At 47.1% G+C, this 16,017-nt stretch overlaps 1 protein-coding gene across 2 annotated transcripts; it reads right to left on the minus strand.

Moving 5' to 3' along the window:
* Window positions 1-2,039: 2,039 nt before the first annotated feature.
* On the minus strand, window positions 2,040-11,482 carry RAN (RAN, member RAS oncogene family). 2 transcript variants are annotated; one of them, XM_078668005.1, is made up of 7 exons: window positions 11,061-11,482; window positions 10,351-10,403; window positions 10,185-10,269; window positions 9,520-9,645; window positions 8,683-8,870; window positions 3,127-3,297; window positions 2,040-2,432 (listed from the first exon to the last, which is right to left on the minus strand). In XM_078668005.1, the coding sequence occupies exons 2-7, from the start codon at window positions 10,384-10,386 to the stop codon at window positions 2,388-2,390; spliced, it is 651 nt and encodes a 216-aa protein (XP_078524131.1). In that variant the 5' UTR covers window positions 10,387-10,403; window positions 11,061-11,482; the 3' UTR covers window positions 2,040-2,387. The 2 variants fall into 2 exon arrangements, with proteins under 2 accessions (XP_078524131.1, XP_078524132.1); XM_078668006.1 differs by having other exon boundaries at window positions 10,880-11,061.
* Window positions 11,483-16,017: the final 4,535 nt, after the last annotated feature.

The following is a 16,017-nucleotide window of genomic DNA, read 5'->3' on the forward strand; positions in this document are numbered from 1 at the left end:
AAGGGTACTTCCAGTATATATTTTTCAAGTACACACATTTCCAGACAGGGCTGCTCTCCTTGAGCACAGGAAGTAAAACAGCATATATGGCATACTGCCAACATTTGGAAGCAAGAAAGAGGGAAGTTTAAAAAGGGGGAAATTTACTTGCATTGATTTGTAGGCAATTTAGGGAGACAGCAAAAATAAAGCGTATGTGGTTTAACAATTGCTGAGGCAGGAGTGTTGGGAAGTATGACATGGATAGAAAAAGGAGCGCACGCACATTCAAGCGTAGAACATTTTGGCAATGGGGCCAACACAGGCGTGCTATCGAGCACTGTAAGTGGGATGAAAAAGTTGGAGGGCATGCTGAAAAAGGAATGGGCAAAGTGCAAATAGAAATATTTTATTAGAGGTGCAGCCTTAGTAATACGCAACACCCTGCGTATCATTACAAAACCTGATAACCTTCATCCCAATTATTTTCAGGGTAGAAAAATTAAAGTACTACCGAGGCTGGCCTTACATACCACCCTCCTTCCCAAAAAATAGACAGTCAATGGTCATGAGAGCAGAGGATCGAACATTTTAGAAGCCACTGCCATAGGCCATCAGTAGCAGACCGAGTAGAGACCAAAATACAAGGCCTGTGGAGTAAAAGGTGTGCTTGCCATGGGTCTTAACTTATAGTTTAGCGATTTGGTGGGAAATTGGGGATTACACTCTACCCTACTAGAACATGCTGCGTGGACCAGTCAAAATGTGACAGAGGCACTAGCGCGCAGTTAGTGCACCAGAATCAACCAACAGAACACTCCAACACCAAGAAACAGCCTTAACTACTGCACTGATTAAAAGTTCATTCTATTCCTTAAACCAAATGAAGATCTCACAGCGCAATCAATGGCCACCTTGCTCATAAGGGCCATGTCTAATTACGAAAAAATGAATACAGAGGAAGATACCCTAAAACTAAGATCATGCTCTGGAGTATCCATTGGCTTAAAGTAACTGCCCATCAATGCGCTGAAAGTGGTTATTAAAACACAATTTTCACACTGGATACAATCTTCAGAAACCTAGGGAATCCATTAACCAGGCTACCTCGAAAGGAGGCAGGGGACACCAGAGCAGAGGATGGGTCATTCTGTGTAAGGAATCACGAGGGCATCTCTGAAGTGCTTTCATCACAACTATTTCGTGAGCACATGGCATGAGCGAGGTCTCAAAATATCAACCTCAAGAGACTAACCACCTTTCTTCCCAAGTCAAAATGGAGGTCAAAGAGCCTTCTCCATAAACTAGTACAGCATCTAATAAGGCTCCTGGCTCTACACAAGGCACACTGTCGGGCGCTAACTCTTGAAACCATGGCGATCAGAGGACTGCTCCGAATTACAACTACGCATGGTAATCACGTCTAACATTTTATTAGCCAATACTGTGGGACCAATATTAGTTTGGGTCCATTTCAACATTGCACAGTCGCAGGTTAGTAAGCCATTCAGAATGCAATATTTCTTTTGAAACATGTTCAACGTCTACACTGTTTAATACGGTTACTGCAGCCAACCATTTAATGTGTCCATAAGCACCTGTCGCCAAGCCCCAGTGTGTGGCTGTTGCTTTAATGTAGGAACGTTAAGAACCAATTGCAGGGTCTACTACATGTATTCCTATTTGTGATAAAGCCAGGAGACGGAGCAACAGTCGGTTGAACCATTAAGGCAAGAGTATCAGATTGGCAGTTACGACGGACAGCTACTTTAAAACTGGAACGTCTATGCCAGCTACATACAATTGAAAAACTACTAAACAATTTAATTGGCAAAAGTTTCATAAACTCACCCATCTACGCTCCTTACAGAAGCCAATATTTTAAAACGTCTAACATATGCTTGTTGCTCCAGTATCTTTTAAGTGATATGCAATTGCAAACGGTCTTCGTGAAAACAAACCAAACAGATCTGAATGGTACCTAGCAACAGATCACATCAATGCGTGCCCAAAAAATAATTGATACTTTACAACTGTGTATAAAAGTTGACTTGCTTGGGTATTTGTAATACAACTTTATTATGGTCTAAACGAAAAGGAACGGGAACGACAGTAACAGGGTTCACCACTGAATGTGATGCGACTGTAGCAGTCTTTAAATTAGATTCGAAACGTGAGGATAAAGTAATTGCAGTCCAAAACAGCTAAATACGCAGGTCCAAAATATGAAGGAATTAATTTTTACTGCCACATTCACTCCGAAGCCCACTCATCTCCTTCCGCATCCCAAAGATTAAAGCACATGTTCTGCTCAGCTAGATAATAAAGTGGCAAACACGCTGCACCATCGACATCACAGGACAGTTGCCTATAAAACTAGACTTCTGACGCTGGGCTCCAGCTTTTGCTCACAGATCATCGTCCTCATCTGGCAATGCAGTGGTCTGGGCAATCTGAAAGAGGATACACTTAGATTACCACACTGAAAATGCAGTACCATACATTGATCCAATGTGTCAAAAGCTCACACTACCACAGTGACATGCAATCAAAACACAACCCCCTTATGCTTTAATCTGCAAAATTCAAGGCACTATGCATTGCATCCAAGGCATTCAAACACGGGACCATAGTTCCTAACAATCTCCAAGTCTATACACCCCCAAAAGACCACTATGATCCTCCTCAGCGCACCAACTCCCGGTTCCCCGCACCAAGGCGGCCTCTTTGGCTATGGCGACTAGGAAACGTCGGTCTCCCCGACTCTGGAAGACCCTTCCACTTCCTATAAAGAATAGCCCCACACTTATCACATTCAGTAAACAATTAAGACCTGGCTTTTCTCAGAGTAGTCCCACTCAAGCGATTATCCTCTGAATTTCTCCTACAGTGCCGAGACACCCCTGGGTATTTGCGCGCTATACAAGTTGCCTAAACCTAATCTCTCATGGAGTCCTTTTAGGCCTAAAATAATGCCACCCACCACTCGTCTAGAGTATAAGCTACACATCAATGACCAGTCACCCACAACCTGGCAGGCACTAAGGTGTACGCATAATTGTCAACACCTGGTGCTAAAGTCAGATTGACCAGCATGGCGTGATGTACTCTGCCCAGGCCCACCTATAGCTGAAATCACCCACGTACCTGTAAATCTTGCTCGTATTGTGCTGCCAATGCTGGGTCCATTACAACTTCAGGTGGTGCAAGAGCAGGCATTGCTACAAACTCCAAATTGGGATCGCCGATTAATTTTCTTGCAAGCCAAAGGAAGGGCTTCTCAAAGTTGTAATTACTTTTTGCGGAAATGTCGTAGTACTAAAAAAAAAAAAAACAACAAAAGTCCTGTTAGTAAAGACAGGCAGTTGCTCAAACATGCAGGCACATTTCCAAGTATGCTCCGACATACAATTTAACTCGGCGTGTGGTTATTTCAGTCTACAGAGCACAAAGTGACAGGATGTGTCCACTATTGCCATTCTTTCCAACAACCCTTCAAAGCGCAGTAGTTACAAATATTCTTTATCCACTTTAAGAGCCACCTTTGAGGTCTAACAAACGTTCGGAGTTAAAGAAAAGCGGTCACAAACATACACACGGATAATGGAGCTACTTGGTTACTAGCATGTATTTTGCGGGGAACACCACGGGTATAGGTTAAACGGCCAGGTGATAGTTGTACTCTCAAGTTAGAGCCAAGAATCCATGTAGGTTAATGACTGCACTCTTCCCCTATATGCTGCCAAAGGGATGAAAAACCTAGTTATCCAAGACACTTCACTAGTATTATAATGTAGCGCAAAAGCCCCTTAGTGATGCTCACATTACAAAAGCACCATCTCTTCAGATATTTAGGAAGGCACTCCAGACCTGGCGGTTCAACTGATTGCACCCAAGCTCTATGCCTGGATACCCTGGCGGCGCTCTACAAATCCTGCTAGATTGATGAGGAAAGTAGCCAAAAGTACACTTACATAATATGCCATCACATGTGCTGCAAGACCAATGATCTTAGGTGTAGACATTTTACTAAAGCATCCAAAGCATGGCAAGTGTTCAACTGTCATTGCCCAATGACCAGTAGCGGAGGTAAGAGATGCAGTCATACCTGCCAGCTGTGGTGTACTAGTCAGAAAGGTGCTGGCTAGTGGAGCACAAACCACCACATCAGGTGTAATGACCACCACCCAGAACCACTTCAAACAACTGTCCTGAAGAACACTGGGCTAGATCCAAGTCACTGGATGCATAACCGCTTCCCTCATAGCTTTGACTACCCTGAACAACACCTCCCCCTCTTTGTATTGCAATTGCCACCTCACTGTACACCAAAGTATGCCCAGCATTCCGGCTACTGATCTTTGGTATCAGAGGCAAACAATAGGGATGTGGAACTCCTGACACTAAGGACATAGGGTCATGGATTGCTTACTTTGGACCACTGCAGAAATCACGTTTTGTCTGCATACAAAAAAGTAACTAAACATTTCAGGCAGTTTTAGGCAAAGTAACGGCCTGGTCAATAAAGAAAACCTGTATGACCTTTCCCTCCAGCCATTGGACCCTTTATGATCCTCCGGCACGAAGCGGAATTAAAAGACCAACCTTTGTGTGGTAAAAGAAAAGGGAAATAATATCTTTAACTGGTTAGTTTATGGGCACAAAGCTTGGAACTACCGCTTCTTTCACTCAATTCCAGACACTATCTACATTTGTGGAAAAAAACAGAAAAAAGTACCTTGCTATGATCTAAATGCCGAATGAGAGTGAATATAATATACAAGGCCATCGTCAGTAACTAATACCGCCATAATCAATCAATTCAAAAACACCATTTGCACATGAACAGCAGTTTAAAAAAATCTTCTTTCGGACAAAGATGGTCTAATACTCTGCACCACGGTCCACGAAGCACTCGGAGGTCACTCCCTGAGCTAGATCCGAGGCCTGTTAAAGTTCGACCATACAGTCATGCTTACTGAAGCAAAATAGTGGCGTGGAACTACATGAGATAATAGTGGGCAACAAATGCAAGATCGCCATCGTGTCCTAATGTAGTTTTATTATAAGCGTGGTCACATGGACCTGCTCAGCCAAGTTAATCAATACCCCCAGTAGCATCTGTCCATAGGTTTACACACAAACTACATGAGCTCACAGGTTATATATATATATATATATATACACACACACACACACACACACACGTTCCCATGCATAGCAACCAAGTACACCTGGCAGCATTCCTATTAAACATGATGAAATTGGGGGAGAATTCTACAGCAATAGCGTTTTTAGCAAGTGCCTGCCCACATTTGCAGTTCGTGTCCTGCTGCATAAGCGCCACACATAATACACCTTTGTGTCCGTTCAACGAGGGGGGCATTTTTGCAGTAGCACTATACCTAGGATAGGGGGGCATTTTTGCAGTAGCACTATACCTAGGATAGCTCCGATTGCATAAATCAGATGTAATATTGCCGAATTCTTAGGTATTTCCCATGTGGAGAGCTATATTTAGGACCTACTCACCAGTTCTGGTAAGCTGACAAATGGGAGTGCTGTTTAGTGAAGGGGCAACAAAGCTTTAAACTTGGATTTCCAGTCACATTTGCTGTGTCTAGAGACAATGGTCACAAGTCTGTTTACATGAAAGGCTGCGGGATGTCGAGTTATTTCCCCCCTCCAACATTCAAATAGCTAATTGAACATGAGTGTCAGTTATGAAAGCTCATTTTTTTGTATTTTAATACGATAGCTGAAAGCTAATTTTACAGATAACACCTTAGTTTTGTGGGTAAAATGGCATAATGGGTCAAGTTAATGGCCATTTCCATGGGAAATTTGCTGCCTGTAAATGACCGATACATCATGCTTAATCAATATATTTAATAAAAGGAGTTTAATATGAACCGAGAATCACTCCTTCTGGCACCCGTCCTGATCGCAATGTCAGGGGTGTGCAATTCCTCCAGTCAGACTCCCAGGACATTGGTTGGGGTCAAGGACAACCAGTTGTGTTTACTCTATCCTTGGGACATGTAAGCCTAACCCGCAGCAGAGCCCTTGGCATCAATTTTCACAATGCCATGTTTTGAATCAGTGATTGGCATGGTCTGGAGTGGAGAGTGTCCACATTCATTCTGGACCAACTAGTACCCATGGTTCACCAATGTAATGAAATTTGGGCGAGTGCTCTGAGGCAGTGTAGAGCAAGCTTACAACACCGACAGTATACACATGGGTACAACCACTTTGAAGTGTTTAAGAGGCTCCTTCTAATGCTCCCAGAACATGCAAATTAGATGCACATATTTGCAGAACCTTCAAAGCAAGATTGACGATACTTTGCTTTCAAAATAAATTTCTGAATAATGTAACTAGGAAAACTAAAATTTGAGTTGCCATTTTTAAGCAGCACTTAGTAAAATGTGTCAATGCATTGTAGTATTTTCAAAAATATGCATAGAGGGAAAAGTAACCAGTTTAAGATAATGAGAAATATTTAAATAGTTCTGCAATTGTTCAGTGTTTTGTTGACGAGCTAACATGGCTTTCCAAAACTTTTGGGAGCCCAGCACTATAAACACCGGTAAAAGCCAAACATTTTAGCTTGAAAAACCACACATCACAGTAGTCCCAGGCACTGAGCAAAATGGTGCAGATATGCCCCTTGTGAAAGAACATAATGCGGTCACAGTGAAGTCAGCTGATATATAGATTTAACTAGAACTTAAACGGACTGATGCATAATTCACACCATCCAGCATAAGAATACTAGCATCATGGAAAGAGGTGCTGAGGTTTCAGACTGGGAAGAGCAAGTACAGGGAGGGGGAATTTAATAACATATCTGTCCATGGGGCAGGTTCCTTCATACACCTACTTGTCCTGAAACAAAATCCAAGTGTTCCTTCTGTGCCATGTAATGAGGCACAGTGTCAAGTCTGATTTGCATATGGCTGGGTCCAAACTGGAGTGGTGTAGTGACAAAAAACAATGGATTTAACCCAGATCTCTTGCTGGGGGAGAGGAATGTTTGATTCATTCAGCAGTCCATCCATCATTTGTTGTAGTTACCCAAGTGGGTCCGGCGTGCCCCAAGTGGGTCCCTTGCTCACTGCCACTGGATTCATTCTAGTCTGGCACATGAAGGGTGACATACCACAGAACTGATCCCAGGATGCTGTTTTCCGGTTGAGGGAGGACCTGGTTTGGTAATTCAGCCTGGACTGAGGGTCAAGGCCGATTTGCACATGGCTGGGCCCAAACTAGGGTGGTGCAGTGGGCAAAACAATGGATTTAACCCAGGTCTCTTCACACGGGTTCTGGGAGGGAGAATGTTTGAATCATTCAGCATGCTGTCCATCATTTGTTGCAGTTACACAATCTAGATACTGGGGATGAAGTAACAGCAAGGATGCCAAGGTTGGAATGCCATTTAGAGTTGTGCAAACCTAGCTTGCACATTAAGGGGTTTCACCAACTGTATTCTTTTCCTGTACTGAGAAAGGTTGGATATTTACTCTAGACACTGGCAGACAAAACTTCTCCCAAACGCTCAGATTTTTGCATGAACAAATCTACACATGCATATTTGCTCGTGCCAATATGCAGTTCACAAATATTTTCTATGAGTACTATTTATTGGCCTACTTCTGTAAAGTCTTGTGAACAAAAGTAATATCCACGCTTAATCCAAGGGTATTGGTGCACTTTAACTGGGCACCCAATTAGGTCTAGTGTTGACCATTACCTTTTGTGTTTAACAATTGTCTCACTCCATTGGTCTATTGGCAAGCTTTACTGAGTGACTGCATTTGGTTCATTCACAGGGAGCATAGAGTTTTTTTGTTCAGTGCCATGCCTGTGCCTTTGAGACCAAAAAAATGCCAAAAAAGTCATGCATTGACAAAACAAAAAAAAAAGGCTGAACAAAAATTTCAGACCTACTGACTACCAATGCTGGCTTATTTTTATGTTTATCATAATCTCAGAACTTGTTACACTGATTTTCTATTAAGAATATTATGGGGACATGCTAGTGAACAGCAACACATTTTACTAAACGCTGTAGCAAAGAAACGGTGCTTACATTTTTTCAGCGAGATGGTTTGCACTCTGATTCTTTACTTTCAAAATAAAATGTTCAATCTTGATTTCAAGCTTCTACAAATATGTGCATCTAGCTAGGGAGCACTATGCATAGCCTCAATGCTAAACGTAGAAAAAGTGTGTACATGTTTACACACTAATCACTGTCAGTAGTGCAGTCTGAACATTTTCTTAAAGTGCTCACCCTAATAATAAAACCGTTGCATTAATTAACCATAAACACAGGTTTGAACAGCACGGACACATTACATCAACTGGAGGCAATGCCCCTCCCTGATCCGTAATGTAGTACTATAAGTGGCAGCAAAAGGGTTTGTACTGTAGGGGTTGGGCCTACTTGTCCCAAGGACAAATACACAAACACTTGTTGCCCTGGACCCCAAATAGGTCCTGGAAGTAGGTCTTCATTTTGAGAACATTCATGTACTGTATATAAACTACTATAAATGGTATGCCCTTTAAAACGTACTCCTACTCACACCAGTCACTAATGTACCCCAAATTAAATGGAGTGCGTGGATGAGTAGTCCAAACAAAGGGGGTGACCAGTGATTGTAGGCTCCTGGGTGGTCTGCTATAGGTACATACCTGGAGGTTCTTCTTCCTGTGGAAGACTATGGACTTTGCCTTCACTTTCCTGTCTTTGATATCCACTTTGTTGCCACACAGCACGATGGGGATGTTTTCGCACACTCGCACCAAGTCCCGATGCCAATTGGGAACATTTTTGTACGTGACTCTTGATGTGACGTCAAACATAATAATGGCACATTGAGCTGGAAGGAGACAGAGAGTAGTGTTAGTTCACATCTGTATGTACAAGGTGGGGCAGGCATCCCTACATCAGCCAGCAAGAAGCCCACGAGAGCGCATAGGAACTGGTCTGACTGCGCCCAGAGCACCATGTAAAAACTATTTACTTGATCTGTTAAAATCATGAAAAAGTCGAACATACCACCATGACGAAAACGTCATAATTCAGATACAGAATAAAGGTTGCATCAAAACATTTAGTTGTAACCCTCATGTGATATGGTACCAAAGAACAGCTGATTATAACCGTAACGTAAACATATCCATGCTTTGTTGGAATTAAAGTGCTAATGCCAATAACAAATGGGGAGGGAGCAAAGTACCGAACGGCTATGCATAATTTTCTTAAGTCACTATAATTTCCTATCCCGGAGCATTTACTGGTATGATCGCATTTGTGCCTAGGGCTTGTCATAAGATGGAGCTTTGAAAGAAAGGGAGTACAGAAAAAGGTCTGAAGACGACTTAGGCCAGCTACTTTATACCCTTCTTCCAAATTGGTATTTTGTTGTTTCATTCTGTCTGTTCTAGTTCTTGCCCAGAGTACCAGTTTCCTCACATGCAGCACTGGGGGGGCACCCCCAAGAGAAGGGCTTTAACATTGATGCGTACCTTGGATATAGTAGCCATCTCGAAGGCCGCCAAACTTCTCCTGGCCTGCGGTGTCCCAGACGTTGAACTTGATGGGGCCTCGGTTCGTGTGGAAGACGAGAGGGTGGACCTCGACTCCGAGTGTGGCTGCAAGGAGAAAGGAAGAGCATCAGAGATCAGTGCTGGAGGGGTCCCAGAAGGGGGCATGCTTAGAGCTGGGCCCACCAGCAGTACACAGATTTGTGCTGGAGGGGTCCCAGCAGCAGAACAGTTCAAGAGCATCAGATCAGTGCTGGAGGAGTCCAAGCCAGCAGGAGGAATGCATAGGTTACGGCCCACCAGCAGCACACAGTTCAAGAGCATCAGATATCAGTACCGGATGTGTGCCAGCCAGAAGGTGGCACGCATAGAGCTGGGCCCACCAGCAGCACAGATCAGTGCTGGAGGGGGCCCAGCCAGCAGGTGGCATGCATAGAGCTGGGCCCCCACGGAGTACACAGTTCAAGAGCATCACAGATCTTAGCTGGAGGGGTCCCAGCCAGCAGGAGGCATGCACAGAGCTGGGTCTATCAGGGCTGGAGGGGTCGCAGCCAGCAGGAGGCATGCACAGAGCAGGGCCCACCACCAGCACAGTTCAAGAGCATGCATCTCAGCAGGATCCACGAGAGAACGTGGCAGCCACTTACCCACATACTTCTTCTCGAACTCGCCGGTCAAGTGGCGCTTGACGAAGGTGGTCTTGCCGGTGCCTCCATCCCCGACTAAGACGAGCTGGAAAACAAGAGCCGGGAGTGAGTGCGGCCGTCCCCCGGGGGGAGGTGGGGGAGAGGGAGTAAAGTGCGCTCCTCTTACCTTGAACTGAACCTGCGGGTCTCCCTGGGAAGCCATGGTGTGCGGAGAGGGGTCTGTGGGGGGAGAAGAGAGGGGGTCAGACCGCGGACACGTGAGGCAGGAGAGAGCCCCCGCCCCAGAGGCGCGCTGCCCCGGGCCCGCCCGCTTCCCGCCACCGGCCGGGCCTCCGGGGAGCAGTGACGGGGCAGCGTGGGCCTCAAGCCGGGGCCGCGCCCTCCCGCCCCTTCCAGCGAGGCCCGCAGACCGCGGGGGCCTCCACCAGCGCCCAGCAAACACCACCACCACCACCCGGCCTCAGGAAACGGGAAGCGGCCGGCGCGCGCCTCCTACCCCGGGCGAAGTCTCACAAGTGCGGGAGCCCCTCGCCCCTCCGGAAGGGCGCCCTCCCTCACCCCTAGGACCCGCCCGGGACCCCTACGGGACCCCTGCGACCCGCCCAGGACCCCTGCGACCCGCCCGGGACCCCTGCGACCCGCCCGGGACCTCTACCTCAGGGAGCGGCCGGGCCCACTCTGACCAGAGCAGGTACCTCAGGGAGGGCCGGTAAAAAGCGCGCCAAGTCCGCGGGCCTCTGCGAAGGCCGCGGGGGCCCCGGCCGGCTGAGTGTGCGGGGCCCGTGGGTAGCGCCGCGCCTGCGGGGGACGGGGTGGGCGCCGGGGGGCTGCGCGGGGTCGGATGGCAGCGATGCGCGGCGGATTCCCAGCACTCACCTTCCAGAAGAGTCTGTGCGGCTGCAAAATGGCGGAAGCGCGATTCAAATACCCCAACTGCGCAGGCGCCCACGTGACCTGCTGCGTCACTGCACCAACCGGCGCGGAATGGGAGACGCGTTTGAAAGGGAGAATAGAGGGTAAAGGCGGGAAACTGGGCGACCACTGCGCATGCGCGGCTCCGGGGAGACCAGCGAGTCCGAAGCCTTTGCCACGCGCAGGCACACGGACGTCACTCCAGAGGCTGACGTCACAGAGGGGTGGTCACGTGACGCAGCACAGGCTGGGCAGTACAGGCGCGGTCCGGGCAGTACAGGCGCGCCCTGCCCTGATCTCAGCCGTCACAGGCACAAACTCACTATCAGCCCCTGCCGCAGTGCAGGCACACTCACATGCACCATGAACAAGCAGTGCAGGCACGCCTCTCACACTACAGGCACTCACCATCATTATACAGCACAGGCACACCTCTCACTCTACAGGCACTCACTATCATTATACAGTACAGGCACACCTCTCACACTACAGGCACTCACCATCATTATACAGTACAGACACCCCTCTCTCACTACAGGCACTCACCATCATTATACAGTACAGACACCCCTCTCTCACTACAGGCACTCACCATCATTATACAGCACAGGCACACCTCTCACTCTACAGGCACTCACTATCATTATACAGTACAGGCACACCTCTCACTCTACAGGCACTCACTATCATTATACAGTACAGGCACACCTCTCACTCTACAGGCACTCACTATCATTATACAGTACAGGCGCGCCCTGCCCTGATCTCAGCAGCATAGGCCAGACCCCCCAGGATATAGCGGCATAGATTTGCAAATTTAGCGGCACAAAGATGTAAATTTAGCAGCACAAAAATGAAAATTTAGCGGCATTATTGCGGCACTTTATTTTACTCTTAATCATTCCTTTTCAGCCTTAAATCTACGCAAACTGATTTAGTAGAGTATTTTACTACACAATAGGCATTATAAACTTCGAGTTTTTTTGCTATATTCTCCTTTGTGGTAACATTCCAGGAGTATAAGCTCAGTCAAGCACAATAGACCCCAGGGACGCCCCTGACCATGAAGACGTCAGAGACACTCCGGACCATGGAGCTGTTGGAGACACCCCATGCCATGGAGATGTTGGAGACACCCCATGCCATGGAGACAGGGCTTTAAGTGGGAGAAAAAAACTGGGGGTGCTCTAAAATGGGCGGGGCAAACCACGTACAGGGGCGTGGTCAATCCAAGTAGGGGCGTGGTCTAAATCAAGATAACTAGCATTGCGTTAGGGCTGGGGCAGGATCACGCCGACTAGTTCCTCTCTCTGCGTTTTAATTGTTGCTTGATTACACTGCAGCCTTGACGCTCAGTGTGAAAAGTCAGAGCAGGGTTGTGCTGGAGCAGGCTGCCTGTGGTCGTCTCTCTCCTAATCATCCCCATGATGTGAAGGCTGGCACCACGAAGACTTTGCACCTGCGCTGCAGGAAGGGAAATCCTGAGAGAAAATGGCTCTCTTTCCTCCTACAACGCGGCTCACCTGGCATGCTCACTACCTCCGCCGCTCAGTAGTGAGCAAAATGAGCATGCGCTCATCGATGTGCATGCTCTCACTGCAGTCGAGGGAAAAGAAAAAAAGAAAACAAACTACCTTTGGAGGACTGAAAATAGTGCCTGATAGAGACCCGTTTCGAGGCCCCCTGAAAATCACTGCCAGTGCTCAGACCTGGACAGACCCAGCCCACTTAAAGCCCTGTACTAAACATGCAACACAAACCGTGCTCTGCCAACCAAAGCTGAGAGTGAGCAGTTACATTAAACACCTTATTTCAGCAATAACGTGTTGCACAAAGTACATGAAACAAATGCACTAAGCCTAAAATACCAATGACATATGTCAAAGTAATATAGCACACATTAGCTTTGTTTGAGTGCCTAGATGCGGGGGCCTTTTTTGTGTGTCCTTGGCAGGGAAAGTTTCATTTACTATCCAGTGCTTCAAACGGGCATGTGCTCTCCCGCACAGAGTGCCCACACTTTTGTAAGTTGAAGGGGAGAGAAAGAGTACCTGCACTTCTCAGCAGTGCTGCAATATTTTTTATGCTAGAGTACCAGCACTTCGCAGCAAACATCCGTTCTGTAGGTAGTAGGTACGTGAACTTTCCTATTTCCATGAAATCAAATGGAGTCCCCTAGCACAACAAAACTCCTGTCACCACCCCACTCCTGTCCCAACGGGGAGGTGCACATCTTTGCATTTCCTCATACGCTGTCAATCCTTTTAAAAATGGGGGTGAGGAGGTTGGCTTACCCCATCTCTGCGCTGTTAATGAAAGGATCGCAGGCACAGTTGGAAGGGTGCTAAGTGACTAGATCCGAAATAATTGTGAAACTGTCTAAACCTAGGCAGAAATACACTTGGTGAAAGAAACCACCCAAATGTACTTTTCATTTTCGTTGCAGCCGGTACCGAAGTGCGAAGCAGTTGCAGCAGGTGGGGGCAGAGGGAGGGGTGACTTTGGTTTTTCGGCTGACGGTATGAATGTGCCTGCACATTGTTTTTCGAGTGTCTGCCCAAATTATGCTCATCACTTTATATAAAAAAATATGGCGAAGGAAGCACACTCGTATGTTTGAATAATATTTGAGGGTATGTTGTTGTGCCTTTCTGATCTGAGACAAAAAACACAGTAATTAAATGAAAACGCTGTTCCATTTGGACACACTGCCTTTGGGGTAGTTTTGTGATCAGTTATGGAGGTTGGAATGCAAGGCTAAGAAACGCTTCTTCACATGGACAAAATTAATTCCAAGGGCTTTTAGATGATCCCGTGCCAGTTACCACGCAGTTGCCTACTGCTCGTCTTCCTGCAAGATGGAGTTGTGACCCTGTGACACTGCTACTCCTGGCTTCTGCTGCTGAGTAGTGGGGGCGAGGAGACTGGAGAGGGAGTGTTGTGAATTCGGGGACAGCGCGACAGCTACTGTAAAAGTGAAAGCGCTGTAAGAGGCCCTGTTAAAAAGTAAGAAGTCAGTGCTTCTGAAGTTGTCGGTGAGCATGGGCACATCATGTGCATGCTCTCACTGCAGTCGAGGAAAAAGAAAAAGAAAACGGACTACCTACCTTTGGAGGCCTGAAAACAGAGCCCGATAGAGACCCGGTTCCAGGCCCCCTGAAAATAACTGCCGGTGCTCAGACCCGGACAGACCCGGCCCACTTAAAGCCCTGCATGGAGACATCCATCTCCTCACCCTCTGTTCCGACAACAATGCTGGTTCAGGAAAGAGTTTAAAACGCCAGCACTATTAACTGGCTCAATCTGTAAAGTGGCGCTAATGTCTTTGCATGTGACAGAAAACATTCTGGTCACTTTGCAAACACTTTGTCTAGTTGGATGCAGTTATTTTCCATGTATTGTATCTTTTATTTATTTACCCCTGCTGTCCCGAGTCTGCAGCTCGAACAGAATATGCCAGGGAAAGACCAACAAAATGTTTCTTTCCTTTTTTGGATCCATTTCACAAGGCAACGAATGGAGAGTTAAGAGCCGGCTTGCTGAAGTCACGGTTTTCCTTCAGCAAGCTTGGATGTGGGAGGACATAGGGCTCCACGGACCACTGACCAACAATCCCCGCCCCCCCCCCCGCCTCCCGCCCTCACCCCGGCCCCCGCCCCTTCCATCCTGAGGCTGCCGTAGGAACAGATTAAAATGCCCGAGAAAGATGAAAGAGCACTTTCTCGAGCTGAAATTAAAACACTGCGGCTTTCTCGAAATTCTTGGAGACTCACCTCATCTTCCAAAGCGCATGGACATAAATCCCTTAATGCAGTAAAGGCGTGCAACAGGAGTTAACAGGCTATTACGGCTGTACAGTGCCACGGAGTGACGTGTGCGCGTACAGCCAATAGGATGTCACCATCTTTTTTTGCTGCCTGCCGGAGTCCCTTTTTCGTGGCCAAAATGTTCAATATCGCGGCCATCGCGCTTTTCTGCTAATTTCGCGATTATTTTGCATATCGCGAAATCGCGAAATGCTGGAGGGTCTGATAGGCACAAACTCACTATCAGCCCCTGCCGCAGTGCAGGCACACTCACATGCACCATCAGCACACAGTACAGGCACACCACAGGCACTCACCAGCATTATACAGTACAGGCACTCACTATCATTATACAGTACAGGCACTCACCATCATTATACAGTACAGGCGCACCCTGCCCTGATCTCACCAGTCACAGGCACAAACTCACTATCAACCCCTGCTGCAGTGCAGGCACGCGCACATGCACCATCAGCAAACAGTACAGGCACACCTCTCACACTACAGGCACTCACCATCATCACACAGTAAAGGCACTCACTATCATCATACAGTACAGGCGCGCCCTGCCCTGATCTCAGCAGCATAGGCACAAACTCACTATCAGCCCCTGCCGCAGTGCAGGCACACTCACATGCACCATCAGCACACAGTACAGGCACACCTCTCACACCACAGGCACTCACCAGCATTATACAGTACAGGCACTCACTATCATTATACAGTACAGGCACTCACCATCATTATACAGTACAGGCGCACCCTGCCCTGATCTCACCAGTCACAGGCACAAACTCACTATCAGCCCCTGCTGCAGTGCAGGCACGCGCACATGCACCATCAGCAAACAGTACAGGCACACCTCTCACACTACAGGCACTCACCATCATCACACAGTACAGGCACACCTCTCACACTAGAGTTATTATCACCCAGTGAAGACATATCTTGCACACTACAGGCACTCACTGTCATGATCCCACTTGCGGTGTAATTGGCATCGTGGGTGGGTGGCAGGTCAGTAGGGATGTGTTGTTTTTTTCCTTCTTGCTAACCTCGGGTATTTCTTGCAAGAAGTACAGAAATAGGTCAAAGTTGTGAAGTTCCAAGAGTAT

This window comes from Lissotriton helveticus, chromosome 11 (genome assembly GCF_964261635.1).
Source record: "Lissotriton helveticus chromosome 11, aLisHel1.1, whole genome shotgun sequence".
NCBI lineage: Eukaryota > Metazoa > Chordata > Amphibia > Caudata > Salamandridae > Lissotriton > Lissotriton helveticus.